The sequence below is a fragment of the Oncorhynchus keta genome, chromosome 7 (assembly GCF_023373465.1).
Source record: "Oncorhynchus keta strain PuntledgeMale-10-30-2019 chromosome 7, Oket_V2, whole genome shotgun sequence".
Taxonomy (NCBI): Eukaryota; Metazoa; Chordata; class Actinopteri; order Salmoniformes; family Salmonidae; genus Oncorhynchus; species Oncorhynchus keta.
This window is the reverse complement of record NC_068427.1, coordinates 19,571,249-19,593,631: the sequence shown is the minus strand read 5'-3', so window position 1 is coordinate 19,593,631 and position 22,383 is coordinate 19,571,249. Positions and strand designations below refer to the sequence as shown.

General features: G+C 42.6%; 1 protein-coding gene across 19 annotated transcripts in view; it reads right to left on the bottom strand.

Moving 5' to 3' along the window:
• The window catches only part of caska (calcium/calmodulin-dependent serine protein kinase a), a 221,074-nt gene that overhangs the window by 4,800 nt on the left and 193,891 nt on the right, over positions 1-22,383 (bottom strand). For 7 of the 19 annotated variants that reach the window (XM_052522126.1, XM_052522123.1, XM_052522129.1 and 4 more), the window contains 8 exons: positions 21,352-21,430; positions 17,028-17,113; positions 16,874-16,942; positions 11,955-12,029; positions 11,019-11,054; positions 6,098-6,142; positions 3,477-3,673; positions 3,114-3,229 (listed from right to left, as the gene is read on the bottom strand). In XM_052522126.1, coding sequence (XP_052378086.1) covers positions 3,114-3,229; positions 3,477-3,673; positions 6,098-6,142; positions 11,019-11,054; positions 11,955-12,029; positions 16,874-16,942; positions 17,028-17,113; positions 21,352-21,430 — 703 coding nt within the window. The remainder of the gene's footprint in view (positions 1-3,113; positions 3,230-3,476; positions 3,674-6,097; positions 6,143-11,018; positions 11,055-11,954; positions 12,030-16,873; positions 16,943-17,027; positions 17,114-21,351; positions 21,431-22,383) is intronic. The other 12 variants (XM_052522134.1, XM_052522128.1, XM_052522132.1 and 9 more) reach the window with 4 other exon arrangements.

Sequence of the window (22,383 nt, the reverse complement as noted above, 5' to 3'; positions counted from 1 at the left end):
CTGGTGAACGACCATTATGTTGAAGTGAATAACGCATTGATGCCACAATGTATGTGTGTGTTAAGCTTTTACATTTTTGGAAATAAACAATGGGATAGATGGATGGAAAGATGGAATGGGGTGAGCTGAATAAGATGGAGGAGAGAACAAAGCACAGTAGGACACAGTACTGGACACTCTTGGGAGTCTGTACAGCATTAGCATGTGTCCTTAACCTACCTACAGTGGAGAGTACTGCACACAGGGTACTGCTAATGTCACCTCTACGGTGACATGAACCTAACAGCTGTGTGTGTGTGTGTGTGTGTGTGTGTGTGTGTGTGTGTGTGTGTGTGTGTGTGTGTGTGTGTGTGTGTGTGTGTGTGTCATGGGAAATACAACACCAGGAGTACCATGTATTCTCTTTGGAATAGAATGGTCTCTCCTGCTATCTCTCCACTCCTTTTTCTCTTATACCTATAGCCTTGTGCGCCATGTGTCACATTCTGAGAAAGATATTCTGGGGGATCAAATGGGGACTCTATCCCGGGGCAAATGTACCATTTTAAAATAAAACTTACTAGATCTGAAACACACAACACCAAAGTAAACAAAATATATGGGTGAGGAAGAAAACCAACAACAAAAAAACGATCTATGCTCTTTCCGTTTTGTGCTGGATTTCTTTGCTCTGAGCGAGAAAACAGAAACAAAACGGAAACGCTGGGACTGACACCTGGTGAACTAAAGGGTTAATAACAACGCAAATGGAAAAAGAGAAACAGAGTGAAAGAGAATCAGACCAAACCAAAGGAGGCGTTAGCTAGCCACAGATACCGTCACTGGTTGTTACTTACATGCAGAGAGGCCATTTTGAGGGGGACAGCGTGAGAGATGGACAGGGTCATAACATGGTTCAGTTACACAACAATACAGTCGTTACTACACATACAGCAATACAACAATACAGTAGTTACTACACATACAGCAATACAACACCGCAGCAGCGAAGCGCTGACGCACAGACTACTTTAAATTAGTCACCCAACAGAGTAGGATGAAGTTGCTCATAGACGACGATCTAGGGTCAGTATTGTATTTCTCCCCTTAATGGTTAAGGTTCAGATTTGGGCAGGACATATTGACCTGAGGTCTGTGTCTAAAGGGCAACTTCTACCCAGAGCACCACACCTGGCCTCTTGAGGAGGGAAAGTAGGAAATTAGAATGGGTCTGGAGTCATAGGCCTTGTACCATGAACATGCTGCTAGCTATCCACCACATCACTTCTCATCCTCACACTAACTGTACCTGAGGAGAATGACACTACATTAAAAAATCAGACTATAGTTCATGCAAAACAAACTATATGAGAGACTCCAATTTGAATGCGTAGAGAGCAAGCACAAAATGTAACGCAAAATTATAGCATGCTTTGCTGTTACTCAGAGAAGCAATATGAACAGTCACAGTTGGTTCTTTACACATACAGCTTGCATGCATTTCTAGTATCATGCACTTGTAAGTTACAGATGCACAAAGATCATGCCCTCAAAACAGGCTAACCTCTCACCATTACCGGGAGGTTAGAATCTTTTTGGGGGGGAGGGAGTTGATATTTTCTCTTTGTCACTCATTATTCACCATTCATTCATTAAATTATGGTAGCATCCACATTAATGTAAAAGGGTTCAGAAACATATTCTATTTTTATTTACAACAAAAGTGCCTACAATATGACAATACATGATTTACCATTCATTTCTATTGGGCACAACATAATCCGAAACATAACCAAAACAAACAGCAAATGAATCTAACAAGTGTGTAGTCAGTCACAAGCTTGATGTAGTCATTGCGTGCTAGGAATACGGGACCGAATATTAAAAGGTTTAGATTCACTGTCCAAATAAATACGTAGGGAAGTTAGTCAAGAGAAGTGGGCTTTATCTAGATCTTGACCTGACACACTCATCCAGGTTCCCAGCTACATTCATCTGTGTAAGCCTGAGTTGAGTGCCCAGGCTTCACCATCATTTGAAACCCAGTTAAATGGCAAAGATTGAGCAGTCATGAAACTTAATGTGGGGCAGGCAGGTCAGGGCTGTGTCTATCTGCAACAGACAGTTCATGCTGCCAAATACACCAGTGGCCTGATACTCCCCCCCATCTCATTCCAGCTCTATAGCTCGGCTCCCATCTTCCCCAGTACCTCCCCTAACCCTCTCTTTCCTTCTCCCAACCCCTCTTAACTCTGCAAGTCCTCTCCATGGCCCCTTCCCTTCCACCCCCCTTCCACCCTCCCTCCCCCTCTTACTGGTTACTGGTGTCACTTGAGCCACTGCAGTCCTAACACAGACACACATGGCAGTGTCAGTTTCTCCTGCACATTGGCCTTGGCCTGGTCTGTTGAGACAGCCACCTTGCGATCACGGACACCCGAGATCCACAGACACAATGTTTGCTGCCCTCTACATCTCGCACACTGTGTTCAACTATCCATAGGAAACAAGAGGCTGTGGTGGAGACACAAAGTAGGTTTGAGGCATTCAATGTGGGCTACTGTCTTTAATGTGGGGAGTGTCTAAGGCACTTTGGAACACACTCTCAATCACAAATCCTCTCACACACAACCACACATGTATATTCACATGCGAACAAGACATGAATGTGCATGCACGCCACAGGAGGCTGCTGAGGGGAGGACGGCTCATAATAATGGCCGGGACGGGAAAAATCGAATGGCATCAAACACATGGAAACCATATTCAGGTGCCACCAACCTGTGATGCACACGTGCAGCACACACACTTGTACTGTACATGCCAACTTGATAACTGCACACTCACCCTCATATTTAAGCTTGCCCTTGTGCCCTAGCACCAGGTCTCATTGCTATGACTATGTCACTGGAGCCAGCAGAGGTTACACGGTTCTGTTACCTGAATTCCCTGCTCTCCCTGCCCCCAGATCCCCTCCCTCAGACCCGCATGCCACCTTCTCACACACATGAGACTCTCACAATTCATGCAGTAACAGCTGAGGAACATTTTGAATGGATGTGAGTGAGTATGTACCTTCTTTGTGCTTGGTCAGGTACTTGTGAGAGAGAGAGTGTGTGTGTGTGTGTGTGTACCTGCGTTGTGCTTGGCCAGGTACTTGTCTTTGTACTGCTTCTTCTTCTTGCCAAACCAGGTACAGCTGGCCTGCTGCTCCTGCTTAGTCTTCTCCATGGCTATACACGCCACACGCCTGTAAACACGGCAGGAAATACACCCATTAAAACTCAATCATCTGCTCAAACATTCAAGGTTTTCTTTGGGTTCTTCGAGGGTGCATTCTGGGAGCTTAGATCAGGTTCTCTCTAAATATGGGTTATGTGTGTTAAATTACCCTACATCCTAAAAGGCTCTAGCCTGTCAGTTCTGGAGCTTGTTTGTAAGTCTGAATGATTCTCTAGATGGAGATCTGGGTGATATCACGTTGTGTGTCTCCTCACCACTCCTGGAGTTCTGGTGAGGGTATGAGCCCAGCAGTTCCATTTTTGGTGTTCTCCAGTTTGCCCTGCCACCAGTTGTGGTCGTCTTTACTGATGATCTGGATGATGTCACCGACGCGGAAGGGAATCCCGGCCTCCTTGCATGGGATGAGGTCATCTCTGGAGGGGTCATACTCAAACTGGGCCCTCACATAGATCTATGACACACAGACAGGGGTAAGAGGTTAAAGTTCACGATGGAATGGGGTAAATTAGCCACTGATGAGGTAGGGGCGAGGGGGAGGTAGAGAAAAAGAGGGAGGTAGAGAAGGCTAGAGAGAGACAGCGAGAGAGAGCAGTTGTGTTGAGATGGGCATTATTTCCTGTGACGCCCGGTCGCCAGGTTGGAGACCTGGAGACGGAGGAGTGGCGTGTGGCTATATAGACTAATGTGTTGCCAGATTGGAGACCTTTCTTTATGGGTAGTTCTACCTCACAGGCGACAAAATATATAAATAGCTGAGTGCTATAAATGAGCCTCTCTCTCCGGTTGCCAGGTTGGACTCCTGTCCCTATGGGCTGTGGGCAGTAGTGTGCGTATGTCGCTGCCTGTTCGTATCTCACAGGGGAATAATACAAAACACAAGTTGTGGTATAAATGAGCCTCTCTTTTCTGAGGCAGTATACTGATATACAGTGCCTTCAGAAGGTATTCACAGCCCTTGACCTTTTCTACATTTTGTTGTGTTACAGACGGAATTTAAAATTGATTAAATTGAGATTGTGTCACTGGCCGACACCATACCTAATAATGTCAACGTGGAATAATGTTTTTCGAAATGTTTACTAATGAATTAAAAATGAAAAGCTGAAATGTCTTGAGTCAATAAGTATTCAAACCCTTTGTTATGGCAAGACAAAATAAGTTCAGGAGTAAACATTTGCTTAACAGGTCACATGATAACTTCCATGGACTCTGTGTGCAATAATAGTATTTAACATGATTTTTGAATGACTACCTCATCTCTGTACTCCACACATACACCTGTAAGGTCCCTTAGTCGAGGAGTGAATTTAAAACAGATTCAACCACAAAGACCAGGGAGGTAAAACATAAATAAAATAAAAATCAGACATGGATTATTCCTTTGCGCATGGTGAAGTTAATAATAACACTGTGTATGTTGTATCAGTACACCCAGTCACTACAAAGATACAGGTGTCCTTCCTAACTCAGTTTCCAGAGAGGAAGGAAACCGCTGGGATTTCACCATAAGGCCAATGGTGACTTTAAAACAGTTAGAGTTTAATGGCTGTGATAGGTGAAAACTGAGGATGGATCAATAACATTGTAGTTACTCCACAATACTAAACTAATTGACTGAGTGAAAAGAAGGAAGACTGTACAGAACTCAAATATACCAAACATGCATCCTGTTTGGAACAAGGCACTAAAGTAATAATGCAAAACATTTTGCAAAGCAATTCACTTTTTGTCCTGAATGCAAAATGTTATGTTTGGGTCAAATCCAATCTAACAAATTACCGAGTACCACTCTCCATATTTTCAAGCATAGTGGTGGCTGCATCATGTTATGGATATGGTTGTAATCGTTAAAGACCGAGGAGTTTTTCCAGGTAAAAAAAGAAACGGAGCTAAGCACAGGCAAAATCCTAGAGGAAAACCGGGTTCAATCTGCTTTCCACCAGACACATTCGCCTTGTAGCCAAATCTACACTGGAGTTGCTTACCAAGAAGACAGTGAATGTTCCCGAGTTAAATTTTCAAGTAGATTTGATCAAAACTGTATGATGATCAACAACCAATTTGATGATTTTTGAAAATAATAAATGGCCAAATGTTGTACAATCCAGGTGTGGAAAGCAGAAAGACTCACAGCTGTAATCGCTGCCAAATGTGCTTCTACAAAGTATTGTGAATACTCATGTAAATGAGATATTTATGTATTTAACTTTCAATACATTTGCAAAAATGTCTAAAAACATGTTTTCATTTGTCATTATGGGGTATTGTGTGTAGATTGGTAAGAAATCTATTTAATCCATTTTGAATTCAGGCGGTAACACAACAAAATGTGAAATAAGTCAAGGGGTATGAATACTTTCCAAAGGCACTGTAAATGGCACAGGGATCGTTAACACAGGGTTGTCTCTTCAGAATTAGCCATAGGTTACACTTCAGAATCTGCCATAGGTCTTGTTAAATCACAATCTACATTTTCTGTATCACTGACTGATTTAGCACACCTTTACAAACTGACAACCAGTCTTGTGCTACCATTCTTGTCTGATAAAGTAAGTATGTCTGATAAAATAATGTATGAGGCAATATGTTGATTTCATTCATTTTCTCAGAGAATTGTATGATAATGCATTTTGAATACAGTTTGACTAGACTTTTTACAACAATCCAAACACTATGGTTTTTGCATTGTAGTTTTAGTGGTCTTAGTCTAAGTTAGATTGTACTGTATGGGATGGTGTTTTGGTTACCAACTATTGCCATTACAGGTCATCTAAAGGGAATATCTATGGTTTAGCCATAGAGATAAACATTTCCTAGGATGTCTGCTGTTTTTATCTCTATGGTTTAGCACTATGGAGGCTACATTATATCTTACCTTGATGGACATTTTATCCTTGATTGGAGGTCTGGGTACGACCATCTAGGATGTGAAAGCATCACACACATCATGCAGTAAAAAGACTACAGTGTCTACACACACAGTATGGTGAGCAGAGCGCGGGGGAGATGGAGACTTAAGCGTTAACTCTACTTTTGTGATGGTGATGGGAGGGGATTGACATGGATTATGCCACTTCAGTGTTGGAGGTCAATTCAACTTTACTTCAGTTCATTGCGATGAACGGAAGTTTTCATTTCATGAATAGGCTATTGCTGTCGCTGAGAATTGTACAATTCGCAAATAAAAAGTTCAATTCATGAAATGGAATTGACCCCAACCCTGGTTATGACGACAAGACAGGTCAGTTAGAATGCTTTTTAACACGCATTTCTTCCTGGCTTGATTTGAAAAGATCTGGAATGACTGGATTGGTGAAAGACATGGAAGAGCTTTAACCTATCCAACACGGAGATCAGTGATCTATGTTATGGGTTTTTCAAACATAATGGTCATAATTGATGATTATATTACATGGTGATGGGCGAGATTATAGGAGGCTTGGGGGGGGGGTCAGTACCCCCCCAATCCCACCTATGCATGCATCTTAGTTATCTGAGTAGAGAATGACTGTGTAATGCTGTTTAATGTGTGACTGCAGTCCAGTGCTGTAACTGCAGCCATGTCTCTGTGAGATAGTGCTACTGTGGGCGGCCTCTACCGGTGGAATCTACACACTGCATGTACGCAATGTCACTATCCTTGGTTAGGTTCAGCCTTATTAGATTAAGCTAAAGTCAAGTTATTTGTTGGGTTTCCGTTGGTTTATGGGTTTAGGATGGGTGTTTGACAGTGATGCTGTTTCTTTTGGTTTGGGGTTCACAAAGATGACAATAGAGGGTGATGGAGGGTTATGACCACTGTTTTAACAATGCCTCTGTCCTTAGTTTACAGCTAGGATTGCCCTTACTAACTGGGTATATACTCTTGAGTTACACAGTTACAGTTGGTCACCAGCTATCGTCCTATAGGCCCACAGGGTGAGCAGACTTAAATCCCAAACCAGCATGTACTATATCTACTAGCCATCAACAATAATCATAGACACCTTGATAAGTAGAGTCAGGAGTGTTATTGCTGGGCTGGAACAAAAGCCTGTACTACCCTATAGCCATCAAGGACCAGGGCTGGTGATCACCAGTCTACTAAGTGATCTGATTTTGGGATGCCCAATCACAATCTGTTATCTCTTAAGGGGAGGATCTGGGTGTTGGTGACACGCCACTGAGTCCCTGGGCTAGGCAGGGGAGCGAGAGGAACCAGGGTGGGGGGTGGGGGGGCAACTCACTCCGCCATGCCATATTATGATTTCATTGGAAGATAAAAAAATATCTAGGAGAATATGAACAGAATGTGAATAGAATATGAGATGATTTAGGAAAGAATAGCTGTATTTCAATATTTACATTTACAGTCAGGTCCAAAATTATTTGCACCATTTGAAAAAAGTATAAAATTAACAATACAAATACTTATCTATATTATGTATGCAAAAAAAAGGGACAATTATATTATAAAATTGCTCAGATAAAGAGATTTGTTTAACAAGTAATACAAAAAAATATTAGCACCCATTTTCAATGAGACTGGAGAACACATTGGCAGGGACCATTCCTCCAATCACAGGTTATTGATCTTGCTGGAAGATCTACTTGCGGCAAAGTTTCAGCCTCCTAGCAGAGACAACCAGGTTTGTGGCTAAGTTCATGATGTCATTGACCTTAACAAGGGCCCTATGACCAGTGGAGCAAAATAACCCCATAACATCAAATTCTTTTGACGCCAAACCCACTATTGGTGTGCGTGACCAAAGAGCTGTAATTTCCATGTAATCTGACCACAGCACCGGCTCCAATCCAAGTGCCAATGTCGTTTAACAAACGACAGTTTACATTTGTTGGCTGCTCACAATAAAGGCATTTTGTTCTGGCAACCAAAGAGCCTATTGGCATAGAGGTGGCATCTAATTGTAGATTTGGAGACTTGGTGAGCCGAAGATGTTACTAAGTGCTCTAATTCTCCAGCTACGGCCCTTGAACTGTTCTTTGCCTCGCAAACCATATTCCTCACTGTGGAGATAAGATAAACATGTGTCCAATACCAGGCAAGTTTACCCCTGTCCCAGTGGTTTTAAACTTCTTAATTGTTGCCATAATAACAGTAAGTGGTATATTTCTTTTTTTTAGCAATTGTTTGTACCCATTGCCTGATTTATGAAGGTCAACAACCATTTGTCTCTGTTTTTTGCCTTTTCCCATGGTGATGGATGAAAAGGGGATTTTACATGCATGTTACCTCATTTTTATACCCCAGTGATACAAGAAGCCATGGAAGGACATTATACAGTTCCATAAACTGAGATTCATTTTAAAAAGTAGAATGTTAACATAGATGTGTGTTTTTATTAATAAGAAACTTGAGGGGTTCCAATAATTTTGACACCTAAAGTTTGAGGGGAAAAAATTACTTTGAGCAATTGTATTAGTATTTAATGATATTATATATATATTTTGTAGCGTACAATATAGCTCAGCATTGTATTATTTCTGGTCACGGCAAATAGCTGTATTTGCCATACGACCAGTGAATTAAGTGCCACATTTTAATGTTATTTAACAAAGATTTTTGCTAATCTTTATCAAGAGTGACAATAATTATGGACCTGACTGTATATTTGAAGTCTAGTTTCATTGAAATATATCAGCCTTTCCAGACAGAACATTTTCTCTACCACAGAGGAGTTCAACTCAGAGTTATGGGACCAGGTGGAATCTTTCAAAATCTTAATAATAACAACTCGGCAAAAAGCATCGGATTGAATCAATTTGAATTCAGTCTGTGCTCTGTTTAGGTCACACATGCCTGAGCAGCTGGAGCAGATTCGGAGTCTAATGCGTTTTGGATTGAGGCCAATATCCAGTAGTCTTCGGGTGAGGTCATAGCTTACAGTAGTTCTACATACTTTCCACTATCCAGTCTAACAGACACTATTCTTAAAAAATATATATTGGGGGGTATTTGATTGTTTTACAGACAGTGAAAGTTGGAATGTAGACAGATACAGAGGGAGACGGAGATAAAGGGCTTAGACGGGATTCGTACCCATGTCGCCGGGTGTATATATATGGTCCGGAGTCTGGTGGGCTAACCACTAAGCCAGACTCCGACACAGCAGGCACTATCCTCTGCTCTAAACACATGCAGGAACAGCTTGGAGATCTGGAGCCACAGAATATGAACAACATTGTAAGTGAACGGAGTGTACTCATATGGGTTGATCTGGGCAATTAGTCAATGGAGGGCGGCTGGGGGGCATGTGAACTCGCAAGCACACTGCGCGTGTGCACAAATGCTTACTTACGCACACGACACACACGTGTGACACACACACACACACACACACACACGTGTGACACACACACACACACACGTGTGACACACACACGTGTGACACACACACACACACACACACACACGCGTGACACACACACACACACACGTGACACACACACACACGCGTGACACACACACACACGCGTGTGACACACACACACGCGTGTGACACACACACGCACACGCACACGCGTGTGACACACACGCACGCGTGTGACACACACACACACGTGTGACACACACACACACACGTGTGACACACACACACACACTCACTCACACGTGTGACACACACACACACACACTCACACACACGTGTGACACACACACACACACACTCACACGTGTGACACACACACACACACACACACACACACACACACACACACACGTGTGACACACACACACACACGTGTGACACACACACACACACGTGTGACACACACACACACACGTGTGACACACACACACACGCGTGACACACACACACTCACACACGTGTGACACACACACACTCACACACGTGTGACACACACACACACACACGTGTGACACACACACACACACACACGTGTGACACACACACACTCACACACGTGTGACACACACACACACACGTGTGACACACACACACACGTGTGACACACACACACACGTGTGACACACACACACACGTGTGACACACACACACACACGTGTGACACACACACACACACACACGTGACACACACACGTGACACACACACACACACACACACACGTGTGACACACACACACACACACACACGTGTGACACACACACACACACACACACGTGTGACACACACACACACACGTGTGACACACACACACACACACGTGACACACACACACACACACGCGTGACACACACACACACACACACGTGACACACACACGTGACACACACACACACGTGACACACACACGTGACACACACACGTGACACACACACACACACACACGTGACACACACACACACACGTGACACACACACGTGACACACACACACGTGACACACACACACGTGACACACACACACGTGACACACACACACGCGTGACACACACACGCGTGACACACACACACGCGTGACACACACACACGCGTGACACACACACACGCGTGACACACACACACGCGTGACACACACACGCGTGACACACACACACGCGTGACACACACACACGCGTGACACACACACACGCGTGACACACACACACGCGTGACACACACACACGCGTGACACACACACGCGTGACACACACACACACACACGCGTGACACACACACACGCGTGACACACACACACACACGCGCGTGACACACACACACAGGTGTAGAAGTTAAGTATTAGGGAAGGGATGGAGGGGTTGTGAGTTACAGTTCAGTGTGTGTGTGTGTGAGTGTGTGTTTGTTTCACGGGGTAGAGAGCACTGGTATTCACCTGTCGACCTTTGGGTTGGATGGTAGACGGCAGATCCTGTAGAGAAAAGCGCACCAGTGACAGAGAGAGAGTTTACACCAGAGACAGGCATGTAGACAACCATAACACTGTATACGGAACACAACACACACACAGACAAACATTCCCTCCACTCCTGTCAACGTTTAAAAGAGAGAGAGAGGGTACAGTCAGAGTTGCACTTTAATGAGTGTTCGAGAAGAGCATCGGCAGTCTCTCTCTCTCACACTCAAAGAGAGAGGAAGCAGAAAGCAAGCAAAGCAGCTTCAATACCAAGGTGTACAGCTAGTAGGTAGGTAGGTAAGTTCATAGTTAGATAGGTAAGAGGTAGGTTCGTAAGTAGGTAGGAAGGTAGGTAGGTAAGTAAGAAAGAAGTAGGTAAGAGGTAGGTTCATAAATAAGTAGGTAAGTAAGAAGTAGGTAGGTAAGGGGTAGGTAGGCAAGTACGTGAGTGAGTAGGTAGTTAGGTAAGTAGGTCTAGCAGTGGATAAGGTTGGAGGTAGTTGTATAGGAACAGAGTTGTAAAGAACCGGAGCCTTTTCTGTGACTGACTGAGGATTCCCAGTTCCTCTGCATACTAAAAGGCTGCCAGCAGAAAGGCACAGCACACAGCAGCATTTTTACAGCACATGGCAGCGTTTTACAGCACACCAATTTGTAAACAGAGATATCGGAAATGTGGTCATAGTCAAAGGTTGGTCTGAACAACCAGCATCATAACTTAATGTGATATACAACTGAAAAGAAAAATACATAAAATATGGGAGAGGGGTTTTCATCAAACTGAAAAAAGATATACAGTACAATGATAACAGACAACAGCTGGGGGAAGAGAGTGAAAGGTCTGGGTTGGTCGACTTGAGGGAGAAGGGGACAGTTTCGGTGTTTGCTTGGGTGTTTAGGGGTGGGGGTCCTTACCAAGATAGAACTGTTAACACTGGAGTGGCCAGTGCCATTGGCAGGGGATTGCCTGGAGGTGGAGGGGGACTCTCTCTGTAACAAGACACACAGGTCAGACACACACACACACACACACACACACACACACACACACACACGAGTGTGCACGTGCGCGCACAGGGGCTACACGCACCCATTATTTTAGAGGGGACAAGAAGTATGTGGGGATAAGGGGAGGGGGGTCCAGATTTAGCAGGTATATTTCTCTACATAGGTCATCTCTTGACCTGTTCAATTGTCACGTTAATGACGTACACTGATTCTTTAAGAACTGTTATGCCTTAGGAGTTTCAAATAAACTTAACATATTTGACACATGCTTCATAAATAACAGGTGTAGTAGACTAAATGATGCATGTCTATGGTGCATGTACTATGTAGGCACCTGAGCTGAACCATGAGGAAGACTCGGCATCAACCAACCCACTACCACAATCAGACTTGGGGGGGGATGTAACCTGATACTCAAAGTACAACTTTGAATATCAAAAATCGAATGATTTTGGCATTGTAAAAGAGATTGCTGTCCTCGTTGTGAAATGATCAAGCCAAACTACCAAGACTATTGCTGATGGTGAACCGGAACTCGACTAATAAAGCCTAATATCACGCTAGCCATTTTAGTATTTGAATGCTGAAGTTGTCATGCAGATGTGCAACATCAGGAACAGCTCGTTGGTCAGCGTGCGAAGCTGGGCACAGTGAGCAGTTTGACTAGGCTACTGATATTGCCTCATGTCGTTTGGCATGCAAAATGACTTGTGGAGCAATGACTGTCAACAAATGCATTTCGACACTGAAGGAGAGAGGACGCATCAGTTGTCACAAAAGATGAGGTGTTTTCGGAAGGTAAAAATAATGTAATATTTGTGCACCAACAATTCATAACGTTTGAATAGATTTTCTGACCGATGCTCCACTTGGATCGGTCTGGCATCCACGGACCGTAGCACTTTTCTCTTAAACATTTGAAAATGGAGACCAATGTGTATCAATAAATCTTTACATCCCTACCACACTGGTATAGGGTGTCATAACCCAAGAAGTAAAGCCATTTTCCAGCAGGCATGCCAGCTAAGAAAGCTAGACAAGCTACTCTAACTTGGGATAGGGCTGTGGCAGTCATGACATTTTGCCAGACGTTTGTCGTCACATAAAGGCGTGTCTCACAGTAATGGACCTTTAATTAACATAAACGGGTTTAGCATCTCCAGAGCTCCATGGATACAAGACGCTGATGCACGCCTTTGGGACATCTACATTAAAAGTCTAATAAAATCAGTTTAATTTACACAGTCACAATAAATCCATGATGTGTTTTAGTCAGGTCTTAAGAAACAGTATGATATGAAGAGAATTTATTCCAGAAGAACAGAATATAAGTTGGCCTACTGTAGGCCCATGTTACTTGGCTCCATGCTATTATTACACCTTTATGTCAACAAGGAACACAGACTGAGACCAAGGTCTCTTTTACAGCTGGGCCCTGCATATTCATGTTTACACGTACAGTTTAGGTACAATGATTAAGAAACTATAGAAGACAAACAAAACCATCACAGATAACACAAAAAAATCCAGCAACAGATTGTTACATTTACACAGTGGAATAACCTGTTAGTGGAATAACCTAACAGGTTATTCCCCTAACAGCACAATAACTTGCATTACCCGAAAAAGTTACAAGAAATACAAAAATAAAAATCCTCCAATAAATGTTTAAAATGGGCGACAAGAGTCTCAAGTGTAAGTTTAGTCTGCAGGCTATTCCATACAGGAAAAGGCAGCCATACCCAACTCTGTGGAAACCACATGGGCCTAGGCTTGTTCATTTAGTTGACAAGATAAGTCCCATGCCATTAATTTGATTATATACCCGATTTTAGTAAGAAGAATATAATTGAATTTAGCTGAATAAAAGTAAAAAAAAAAAAAATTTAAGCGAGTGCACATATGAAGTGGCTATGTTGAGCATAAAAGTGATCATTTGAAACAGGTCCTATATGCTAGATTGAGTTTTTTTAGCAACTTTATTTGTGAATCATACAAACCTTAGAAAGTCTTAGAAAATCAAAACATATACAGTGCATTCGGAAAGTATTCAGACCCCTTCCCCTTTTCCACATTTTGTCATGCTACAACCTAATTCTAAAATGGATTAAATAGATTCATTTTATTTTCTAAAAACCTGTTTTTGCTTTGTCATTATGGGGTATTGTGTTTAGATTAATGAGGGAAAAAAACCTATTGAATCCATTTTAGAATAAGGCTGTAACGTAACAAAGCGTGGATAAAGTCCAGGGGTCGGAATACTTTCTGAAGGCTCTGTATAAATATAATACTTGTTTCACTCCACACATCAACCACTGTTTGAGGAGCATGCGCTCGCTGTCCGACTGGTGATATTCCGCCCAAACTCTGTGTGCCATGGGCTCTCCAACCTTGCTCCTTCAGCTACCCGAGTGGGCTCCCGAGTGGGCTCCCGAGTGGCCCAGTGGTCTAAGGCACTGAATCTCAGTGCTAGAGGCGTCACTACAGACCCAGATTCGATTCCAGGCTGTATCACAATCGGCAGTGATTGGGAGTCCCATACGGTGGCGCACAATTGGCCCAGCATCGTCCGGGTTTGGGCTTAACCAAGGTAGGCCGTAATTGTAAATAATAATTTGTTATTAACTGACTTGCCTAGTTAAATAAAGGTTAAATAAATAAAATAAATTGGGAAACCAGGTGAAATGTGTGCGGTAACATCAATAGTAACATGTAACAACAAAACATTTCACTAAACTGTTGACAGCCCCTCCAGAAAGGAGTAAAGGAGAGAGAGGAGATGGAAACGCATGGTGGTGATAGTCTGTATAGCTGAATCTAATGTGTCACACACTTAATTCTGAAAATACAAAAAATGTCCTATTACTAGGCTATTCAAAATCCAATACAAATGTACTATAATTGTAGGCTAACTGTAAGCCGCCCTGCACAATCAATGAACCAACAGCATCGCCTAGGGCTAAACGTTCTCTCCCAGACTCATGGATAGACATTTTGTAGCATAGCATATTCATTTTATTTTAGTTAGTTTTAGTTAAGAACAAATTCTTATTTACAATGACGACCTACCCCGGAGGACGCACCGCCCTTTGGGACTCCAAATCATGGCCGGATGTGATACAGCATAAGATAACCAGTCCATCCAATATGAATAATTATACAACCCCACACTCAACCGTCGATTACTCAAATTTGTTTAATTTTTAAGTATAGGCTAGACCAATTATGTACCACATCTTAAATACATCTTGTTTTATGTTTTTATGCCATGCCTAATATGCGGTAGTATGCTCTGTACTGTATAACAGCAAAATCACAATTTTAAATCTGTTTTTTTTTTTTTTTTGGGGGGGCTCATAAGCGATTTGAATGAGTCATCATCATCCCCTTAGAAAGCTCAGTCCATTTCGTTGTGTTGGGCTTTGAAACAACATCCACAACCACTATGTTTTACACTGTTTCAACCTGCTGTTGAAGTTCTTTCTTACATTTTTATCATCACAGTGAGGTGAGTTTTAAAAGTATGATATGCCTACTGTTTGATGTGATTTTCAATGGCATTTGCATTGATGTCAGAGTGTTTCGAGGAAGAATAGAGCCCTGAGTAGCAGGCCATTAGGAGCTGATGGTAGTTAGCTAGTTACAAAGGTATGTCCAGAGGATATAAAAGGAGATTACATCATGTGGAATTGTTCTGCGGTCATGACTCATGACTGCCGGTGTGGTAATAGTCACAGCACTAGGAGGGTACTCTGCTTGCCTGGTCTTGTAGTCAGTGTGCTCCCTCCGCAAAACAACTTTTTCTCAAAAATTATGATAAAACTTAGCCTTAAAATAGAATTTAGTAATTCATTTTATGTCTGAAAAATGTAAAAACAGGACAAATCTGAGTGAGCACGTGCCCTTGTGCCCCCTATGGGCACGAGGCCTCTGCGCGCACATTTCGTAAATATACGACCGACACACACACACACACACACACACACACACACACACACACACACACACACACACACACACACACACACACACACACACACACACACACACACACACACACACACGACACACACGACACACACGACACAAAAGCCACCATAACATAACTGTTGCTATTTCAGGAGAGGAGTGTGGGGTCAAAAGTACTACACATCGACAACAGCCTTACATTAGAGATGAGGTTGCACATCATCTAGTTACCATCTAGTAACACCAATACAATAACAATCACATTTCACACTCCACAATAAACAAGTCCAAATTACCATCATCAATGTCTTCAATGAGCTCATAGACTGTGCAATCAAATCAACATGATTATCCTACTTACTAATCGTAATAGCAATGATCCCTGCACATCCCTATCTCGCCACAGAGGGGCAGTAGACTCACAAAGACTGGCTCATCAAGGTCAGGCTGGAATGTTATTTGCCAGGCTAAATCATCACTAGCTCCCACTTGGCATTACAGAGTATCAACAGGGAATTCTGGTCTCTGTGTGACTGACTGGCCAGCGGTGCGGGGTCTGTGTGTGTGCGTGGTCGGTGCCAGATCACAGAGTTCCAGGGTTCAGGGGTCAGGATGGGGGGCATAATGGGGAGTTCCGGTATCTTGGTTGTGAAATTGGTGTGCAGCACGTCTGACCCAGCCTTGAGCAGAACACAGTAGAGCACACAGAACCTCACCCGAGAGAAAGCGTTAACACACACCCACACAGCCACCAGGCAGGCAGTTGGTTAGTCAACTTGTCAGGAATTTAAACTTTCACAACATCAACAGAGGATGTGGGTAAAGAGAGAAGGGAGGGGGAAATGGCGGTGTGTTACCTCACAGGATGATCCTTGTGTCCGGTAGCTTGGCACTATCTTAAAGGTGATGCTGCCTCGCATCTCTTTCTGTGGACACAAACACACATACTCAGCATTTAAGTACACAGGCACGCAGCACACACACACACGTACATACACAATGTCCACTCACCAACATCCTCTGGAGTTGCTCTACGGTCTGGTTGGCCACACTGATGCTGTTGATCTCTCTGATCTCATCTCCTACATGCAGTGTTCCTACAACACACACGGCAGACAGTCTTTGTTACAGTTTGTCCTTATTGCAGTATTCATTATGCGTCTCAGAGTGCTGATCTAGGATCAGGTTCCCACTGTCCGTATATTCTTATCTAAAAAGGCAGAACTGATCCTAGATCAGCACTCCTACATGTACTCTGAATACAGTCGTGGCCAAAAGTTTTGAGAATGACACAAATATTAATTTTCAAAGTCTGCTGCCTCAGTTTGTATGATGGCTAGGGGAACAAACATTGATATTTTGGATCCATGACCAGGAAACTCCCCAGATCTTAATCCCATTGAGAACTGATGGCCAATCCTCAAGAGGCGAGTGGACAAACAAAAACCCACAAGTTCTGACAAACTCCAAGCATCGATTATGCAAGAATGGGCTGCCATCAGTCAGGATGTGGCATCACCAACATGCCAGGGCGGATTGCAGAGGTCTTGAAAAAGAAGGGCCAACACTGCAAATATTGACTCTTTGTATCAACTTCATGTAATTTTCAACCAAAGCCTTTGACACTTATGAAATGCTTGTAATTATACTTCAGTATTCCATAGTAACATCTGACAAAAATATCTAAAGACACTGAAGCAGCAGACTTTGTGAAAATTAATATTTGTGTCATTCTCAAAACTTTTGGCCACGACTGGGATCAGTTCTGCCTTTTTAGATAAGAATATACAGATATTTCAGCTTTTTATTTTTAACAAATTTGCAAAAATGTCTAAACTTGTTTTGGCTTTGTAGGTTTGGAGTATTGTGTGTAGAATGATGACGGAATAAAACAATTTAATCAAATTTAGAATAAGACTAATGTAGTAAAATGTGGAAAAAGTCAAGTGGTCTGAATACTTCCCGAATGCACAGTAGGCCCAGATTTCACAAAGTCTGGAGAAGTGTTTGACTGCTCAAGAGCCACATTAGTATGATCTAGCAATCTACAGAGACCGCCATGACGATGACCTGGAACAACTCCAGTGACACTACTTCCAACTAACCCTCTGTGATATGTGGACAGTGTCACAGTGTCCAAGGTGTCATGTCTGACGACATGTTTCTATTTTTTTGTACAGAGCTGATAATGAAAACCCACACTAACTCTCGTCTGTAGGTCTAGAGACCCGGAGGGGTTAACTGCCTTGCTCTAAGCGAGTGTTTGATACAGACGTGGCTTGTGTGTATAACATGTTTGTGAGGTACAGTTGAAGTCGGTAGTTTACATATAGGTTGGTGTCAATAAAACTTGTTTTTCAACCACTCCACAAATGTTTTGTTATATCCTTCCCGTTTGGCCCTGTCCGGGGGTATCATCGGATTGGTCCACATTGTCTCCTGACCCCTCCTGTCTCAGCCTCCAGTATTTATGCTGCAGTTATGCTGACTTGCTGCACCCTCGACAACTACTGTGATTATTATTATTTGACCATGCTGGTCATTTATGAATATTTGAGCATCTTGGCCATGTTCTGTTATAATCTCCACCCGGCACAGCCAGAAGAGAACTGGCCACCCCTCATAGCCTGGATCCTCTCTAGGTTTCTTCTTAGGTTCTGGCCTTTCTAGGGAGTTTTTCCTAGCCACCGTGCTTCCACACCTGCATTGCTTGCTGTTTGGGGTTTTAGGCTGGGTTTATGTACAGCACTTTGAGATATCAGCTGATGTACAAAGGGCTATATAAATCAATTTGATTTGATTTGAGTTTTGGCAAGTCGGTTAGGACATCTACTTTGTGCATGACACAGAGATTATTTCAATTATAATTCACTGTATAACAATTCCAGTGGGTCAGAAGTTTACATACACTAAGTTGACTGTGCCTTTAAACAGCTATGAAAATTCCAGAAAATTATGTCATGGCTTTAGAAGCTTCTAATAGGCTAATTGATAATTTGAGTCAATTGGAGGTGTACCTATGGATGTGTTGCAAGGCCTACCTTCAAACTCAGTGCTTCTTTGCTTGACATCATGGGAAAATCAAAAGTATCAGCCAAGACATCAGAAAAAAAAATGTAGACCACAAGTCTGGTTCATCCTTGGAAGCAATTTCCAAACGCCTGAAGGTACCACGTTCATCTTACAAACAATAGTACACAAGTATAAACACCATGGGACCATGCTGCCGTCATACCGCTCAGGACGGAGACGCTTTCTGTCTCCTAGAGATGAACGTACTTTGGTGCAAAAAGTGCAAATCAATCCCAGAACAACAGCAAAAGACCTTGTGAAGATGCTGGAGGAAACAGGTACAAAAGTGTCTATATCTACAGTAAAACGAGTCCTATATCGACATAACCTGAAAGGCCACTCAGCAAGGAAGAAGCCACTGCTCCAAAGCCGCCATTAAAAAGCCAGGCTACGGTTTGGAACTGCACATGGGGACAAAGATCATACTTTTTGGAGAAATGTCCTCTGCTTTGATGAAACAAAAATAGAAATGTTTGGCCATAATGACCATCATTATGTTTGGAGGAAAAAGGGGGAAGCTTGCAAGCCGAAGAACACCATCCCAACAGTGAAGCACGGGGGTGGCAGCATCATGTTGTGGGGGGTGCTTTGCTGCAGGAGGGACTGGTGCAATTCACAAAATAGATGGCATCCTGAGGAAGTAAAAGTATGTGGATACATTGAAGCAACATCTCAAGACATCAGCCAGGAAGGTAAAGCTTGGTCGCAAATGGGTCTTCCAAATGGATAACGACCCCAAGCATCCTTACAAAGTTGTGGCAAAATGGCTTAAGGACAAAAAAGTCAAGGTATTGGAGTGGCCATCAAAGCCCTGACCTTAATCCTATATAACATTTGTGGGCAGAACTGAAAAAGTGTGTTTGAGCAAGGAGGCCTATAAACCAGACTCGGTTACAGCAGCTCTGTCAGGAGGATTGGGCCAAAATTCTCCCAACTTATTGTGGGAAGCGTGTGGAAGGCTACAGAAACATTTGACCCAAGTTAAACAATTTAAAGGCACCGATACCAAATACTAATTGAGTGTATATAAACTTCTGACCCACTGGGAGTGTGATAAAATAATTAAAAGCTGAAATAAATCACTCTACTATTATTCTGACATTTCACATTCTTAAAATAAAATGGTGATCCTAACTGACCTAAAACAGGGAATTTTTACTAGGATTAAATGTCAGGAATTGTGAAAAACTGAGTGTAAATGTATTTGGTTGAGATGTATGTAAACTTCCGACTTCAACTGTTTGTGTGTGTGAGGTAGACTGGTGCTAATGCTTCAGTATTGGGACAATGCAATGTATAGCTAGCTGGGCGATATGGACAAAAAAAACGTATCACAATAAATTGACTGAATTATCGCGATAACGGTATGTTTATAACATTCATGTGCACCACAGTTGTTTTTTTATATCACCCTTAAATCTACTACTTTGAATGTTGTAGCTATTGTGAACCAACCCGAGGGGCGGGAATTAATGGGAGTCAGAGGGGTGTAGGGAATCCTGGCCGACATCACAGGACTCCCCAAACACACACCTTACTAAAAAAGGAACAGGCCAATTGCGCACGGACAGAAGGGAAAGAAGGGAGACGCAGGAGGAGAGAAACACATGGACAAAGAAACACGGAGGAATATAGAACAAGAAAAAGAAACGAGGACGACATTGAGAGACAAAGAACGGATTAAGAGACGAATAACATGCATGAATAATGCCCGTAGCGAAGAGCCAACGCCTAGCCTAGCCACAAAAGAGTATTTTAATTTGTTATCTAAAGACTCTTTGGTATATAAGTGAAGTGCTCTAAACCAAGCTAGGATTTTGTTTCCCCTTTCTTGAACCGGCCGAGTGCCATTCTGTGAACAGTAAATACATCATTTTTACAACTTAAAAAAGACTACTCTTCCTCTGCTTACGCCCACCTCGCTACTGCATAGATCGGGACTTCTCTGGACTGATCACACTATCAATTGTCCCATTAACAATCCCCATATTAGCAACCTTATTTCATGTAAACACATTCCTCTAGTAGGGCCCTAAAGGCTATTTATCGTGGTGAACGATATCAGCGAAATGTTCACGATAAGTGGTCATTTGTGTCCATTATTTTCGGTTTACTGTCCCAGCTCTAACGTAATGTCCAGATATCCCCTGCTACGTGCACATATTGGGGAGACGTTCTGAACCGTGTGTGTGATAATATGTAGTAATAATGTATAATAGTATAGTAATAGCTGCTAATGTAATAGAAAGAGATGGCTCGCTACCTTGTCTGTGGATCATTCCTCCGTGCATTATCCTGGCTACGATACAGTGGTTCAGATCGTTCATCTTCAGCGTGATACCCTGGAAAGAGAGGACAGGGGTCAGAGGTCAGCAAACATCGAGGTCATGGAAAGGTCGTATAGGGTTAAGCTCAGGTTCAGGGACTGAGGTGCTAGGCTGATCTCACATAGACAGGGAAGAGAAGGGAGAAAAAGCTAGAGTCGATAGAATGTGTGTGTAAGAACAGACTGTGTATGACTATGCTTGTGGGACTGCTGTGTGGGATAATAAATACAGTCAGCTTTTGAGCGTGTAATTGCAGTGCCCAAGGTTGCAAAGCTACCGGCAATTTACCAAAGTTACCAGAATCTTCGGTAATGAACAGAAAATCTATTGTAATATGGTAACTTTGGTCATTTGTAATTGAATAACTTAAAAAAGGTTTTCATATATAGTATTACTTGTTTATAGATGTGTTCATATTGTCCATGGGTTTAGCAGAGTTGTGGACTCAAGTCACAATTTGATGATTGAGACTCGACTTGATAGAAAATAACTTGAGAATTGACTAGGACTTGGAGCCTCAAGACTCGACTTTGACTTGAAATTGTCTGGCCATATTTTGTAATGTTTTGTCACTCATTTTGTGGCACAGAATCCGTGGATTACTCTCCACGCAGCCAGAGATACTAGTCTCAAAATCAGCCGTGCCAAAAAATGTGTAATTCAACAACAGATTGACTAGCGAAACGCACACTTGGCCCACTCATTGCAAATTGTCAATCAACACAGGTCAGGTAAGCTAGCGAACAGATTGCTGATTTGCTGTACACACAGACACACAAAAGTTTGGGGTCACTTAAAAATGTCCTTGTTTTTGAAAGAAAAGCACATTTTTTGGGGCATTAAAATAACATAAAATTGATCAGAAACACAGTGTAGACATTGTTAATGTTGAAAATGACTATTGTAGCTGGAAACAGCTGATAAAAAAATAAATAGAATATCTATATAGGCGTACAGAGGCCCATTAT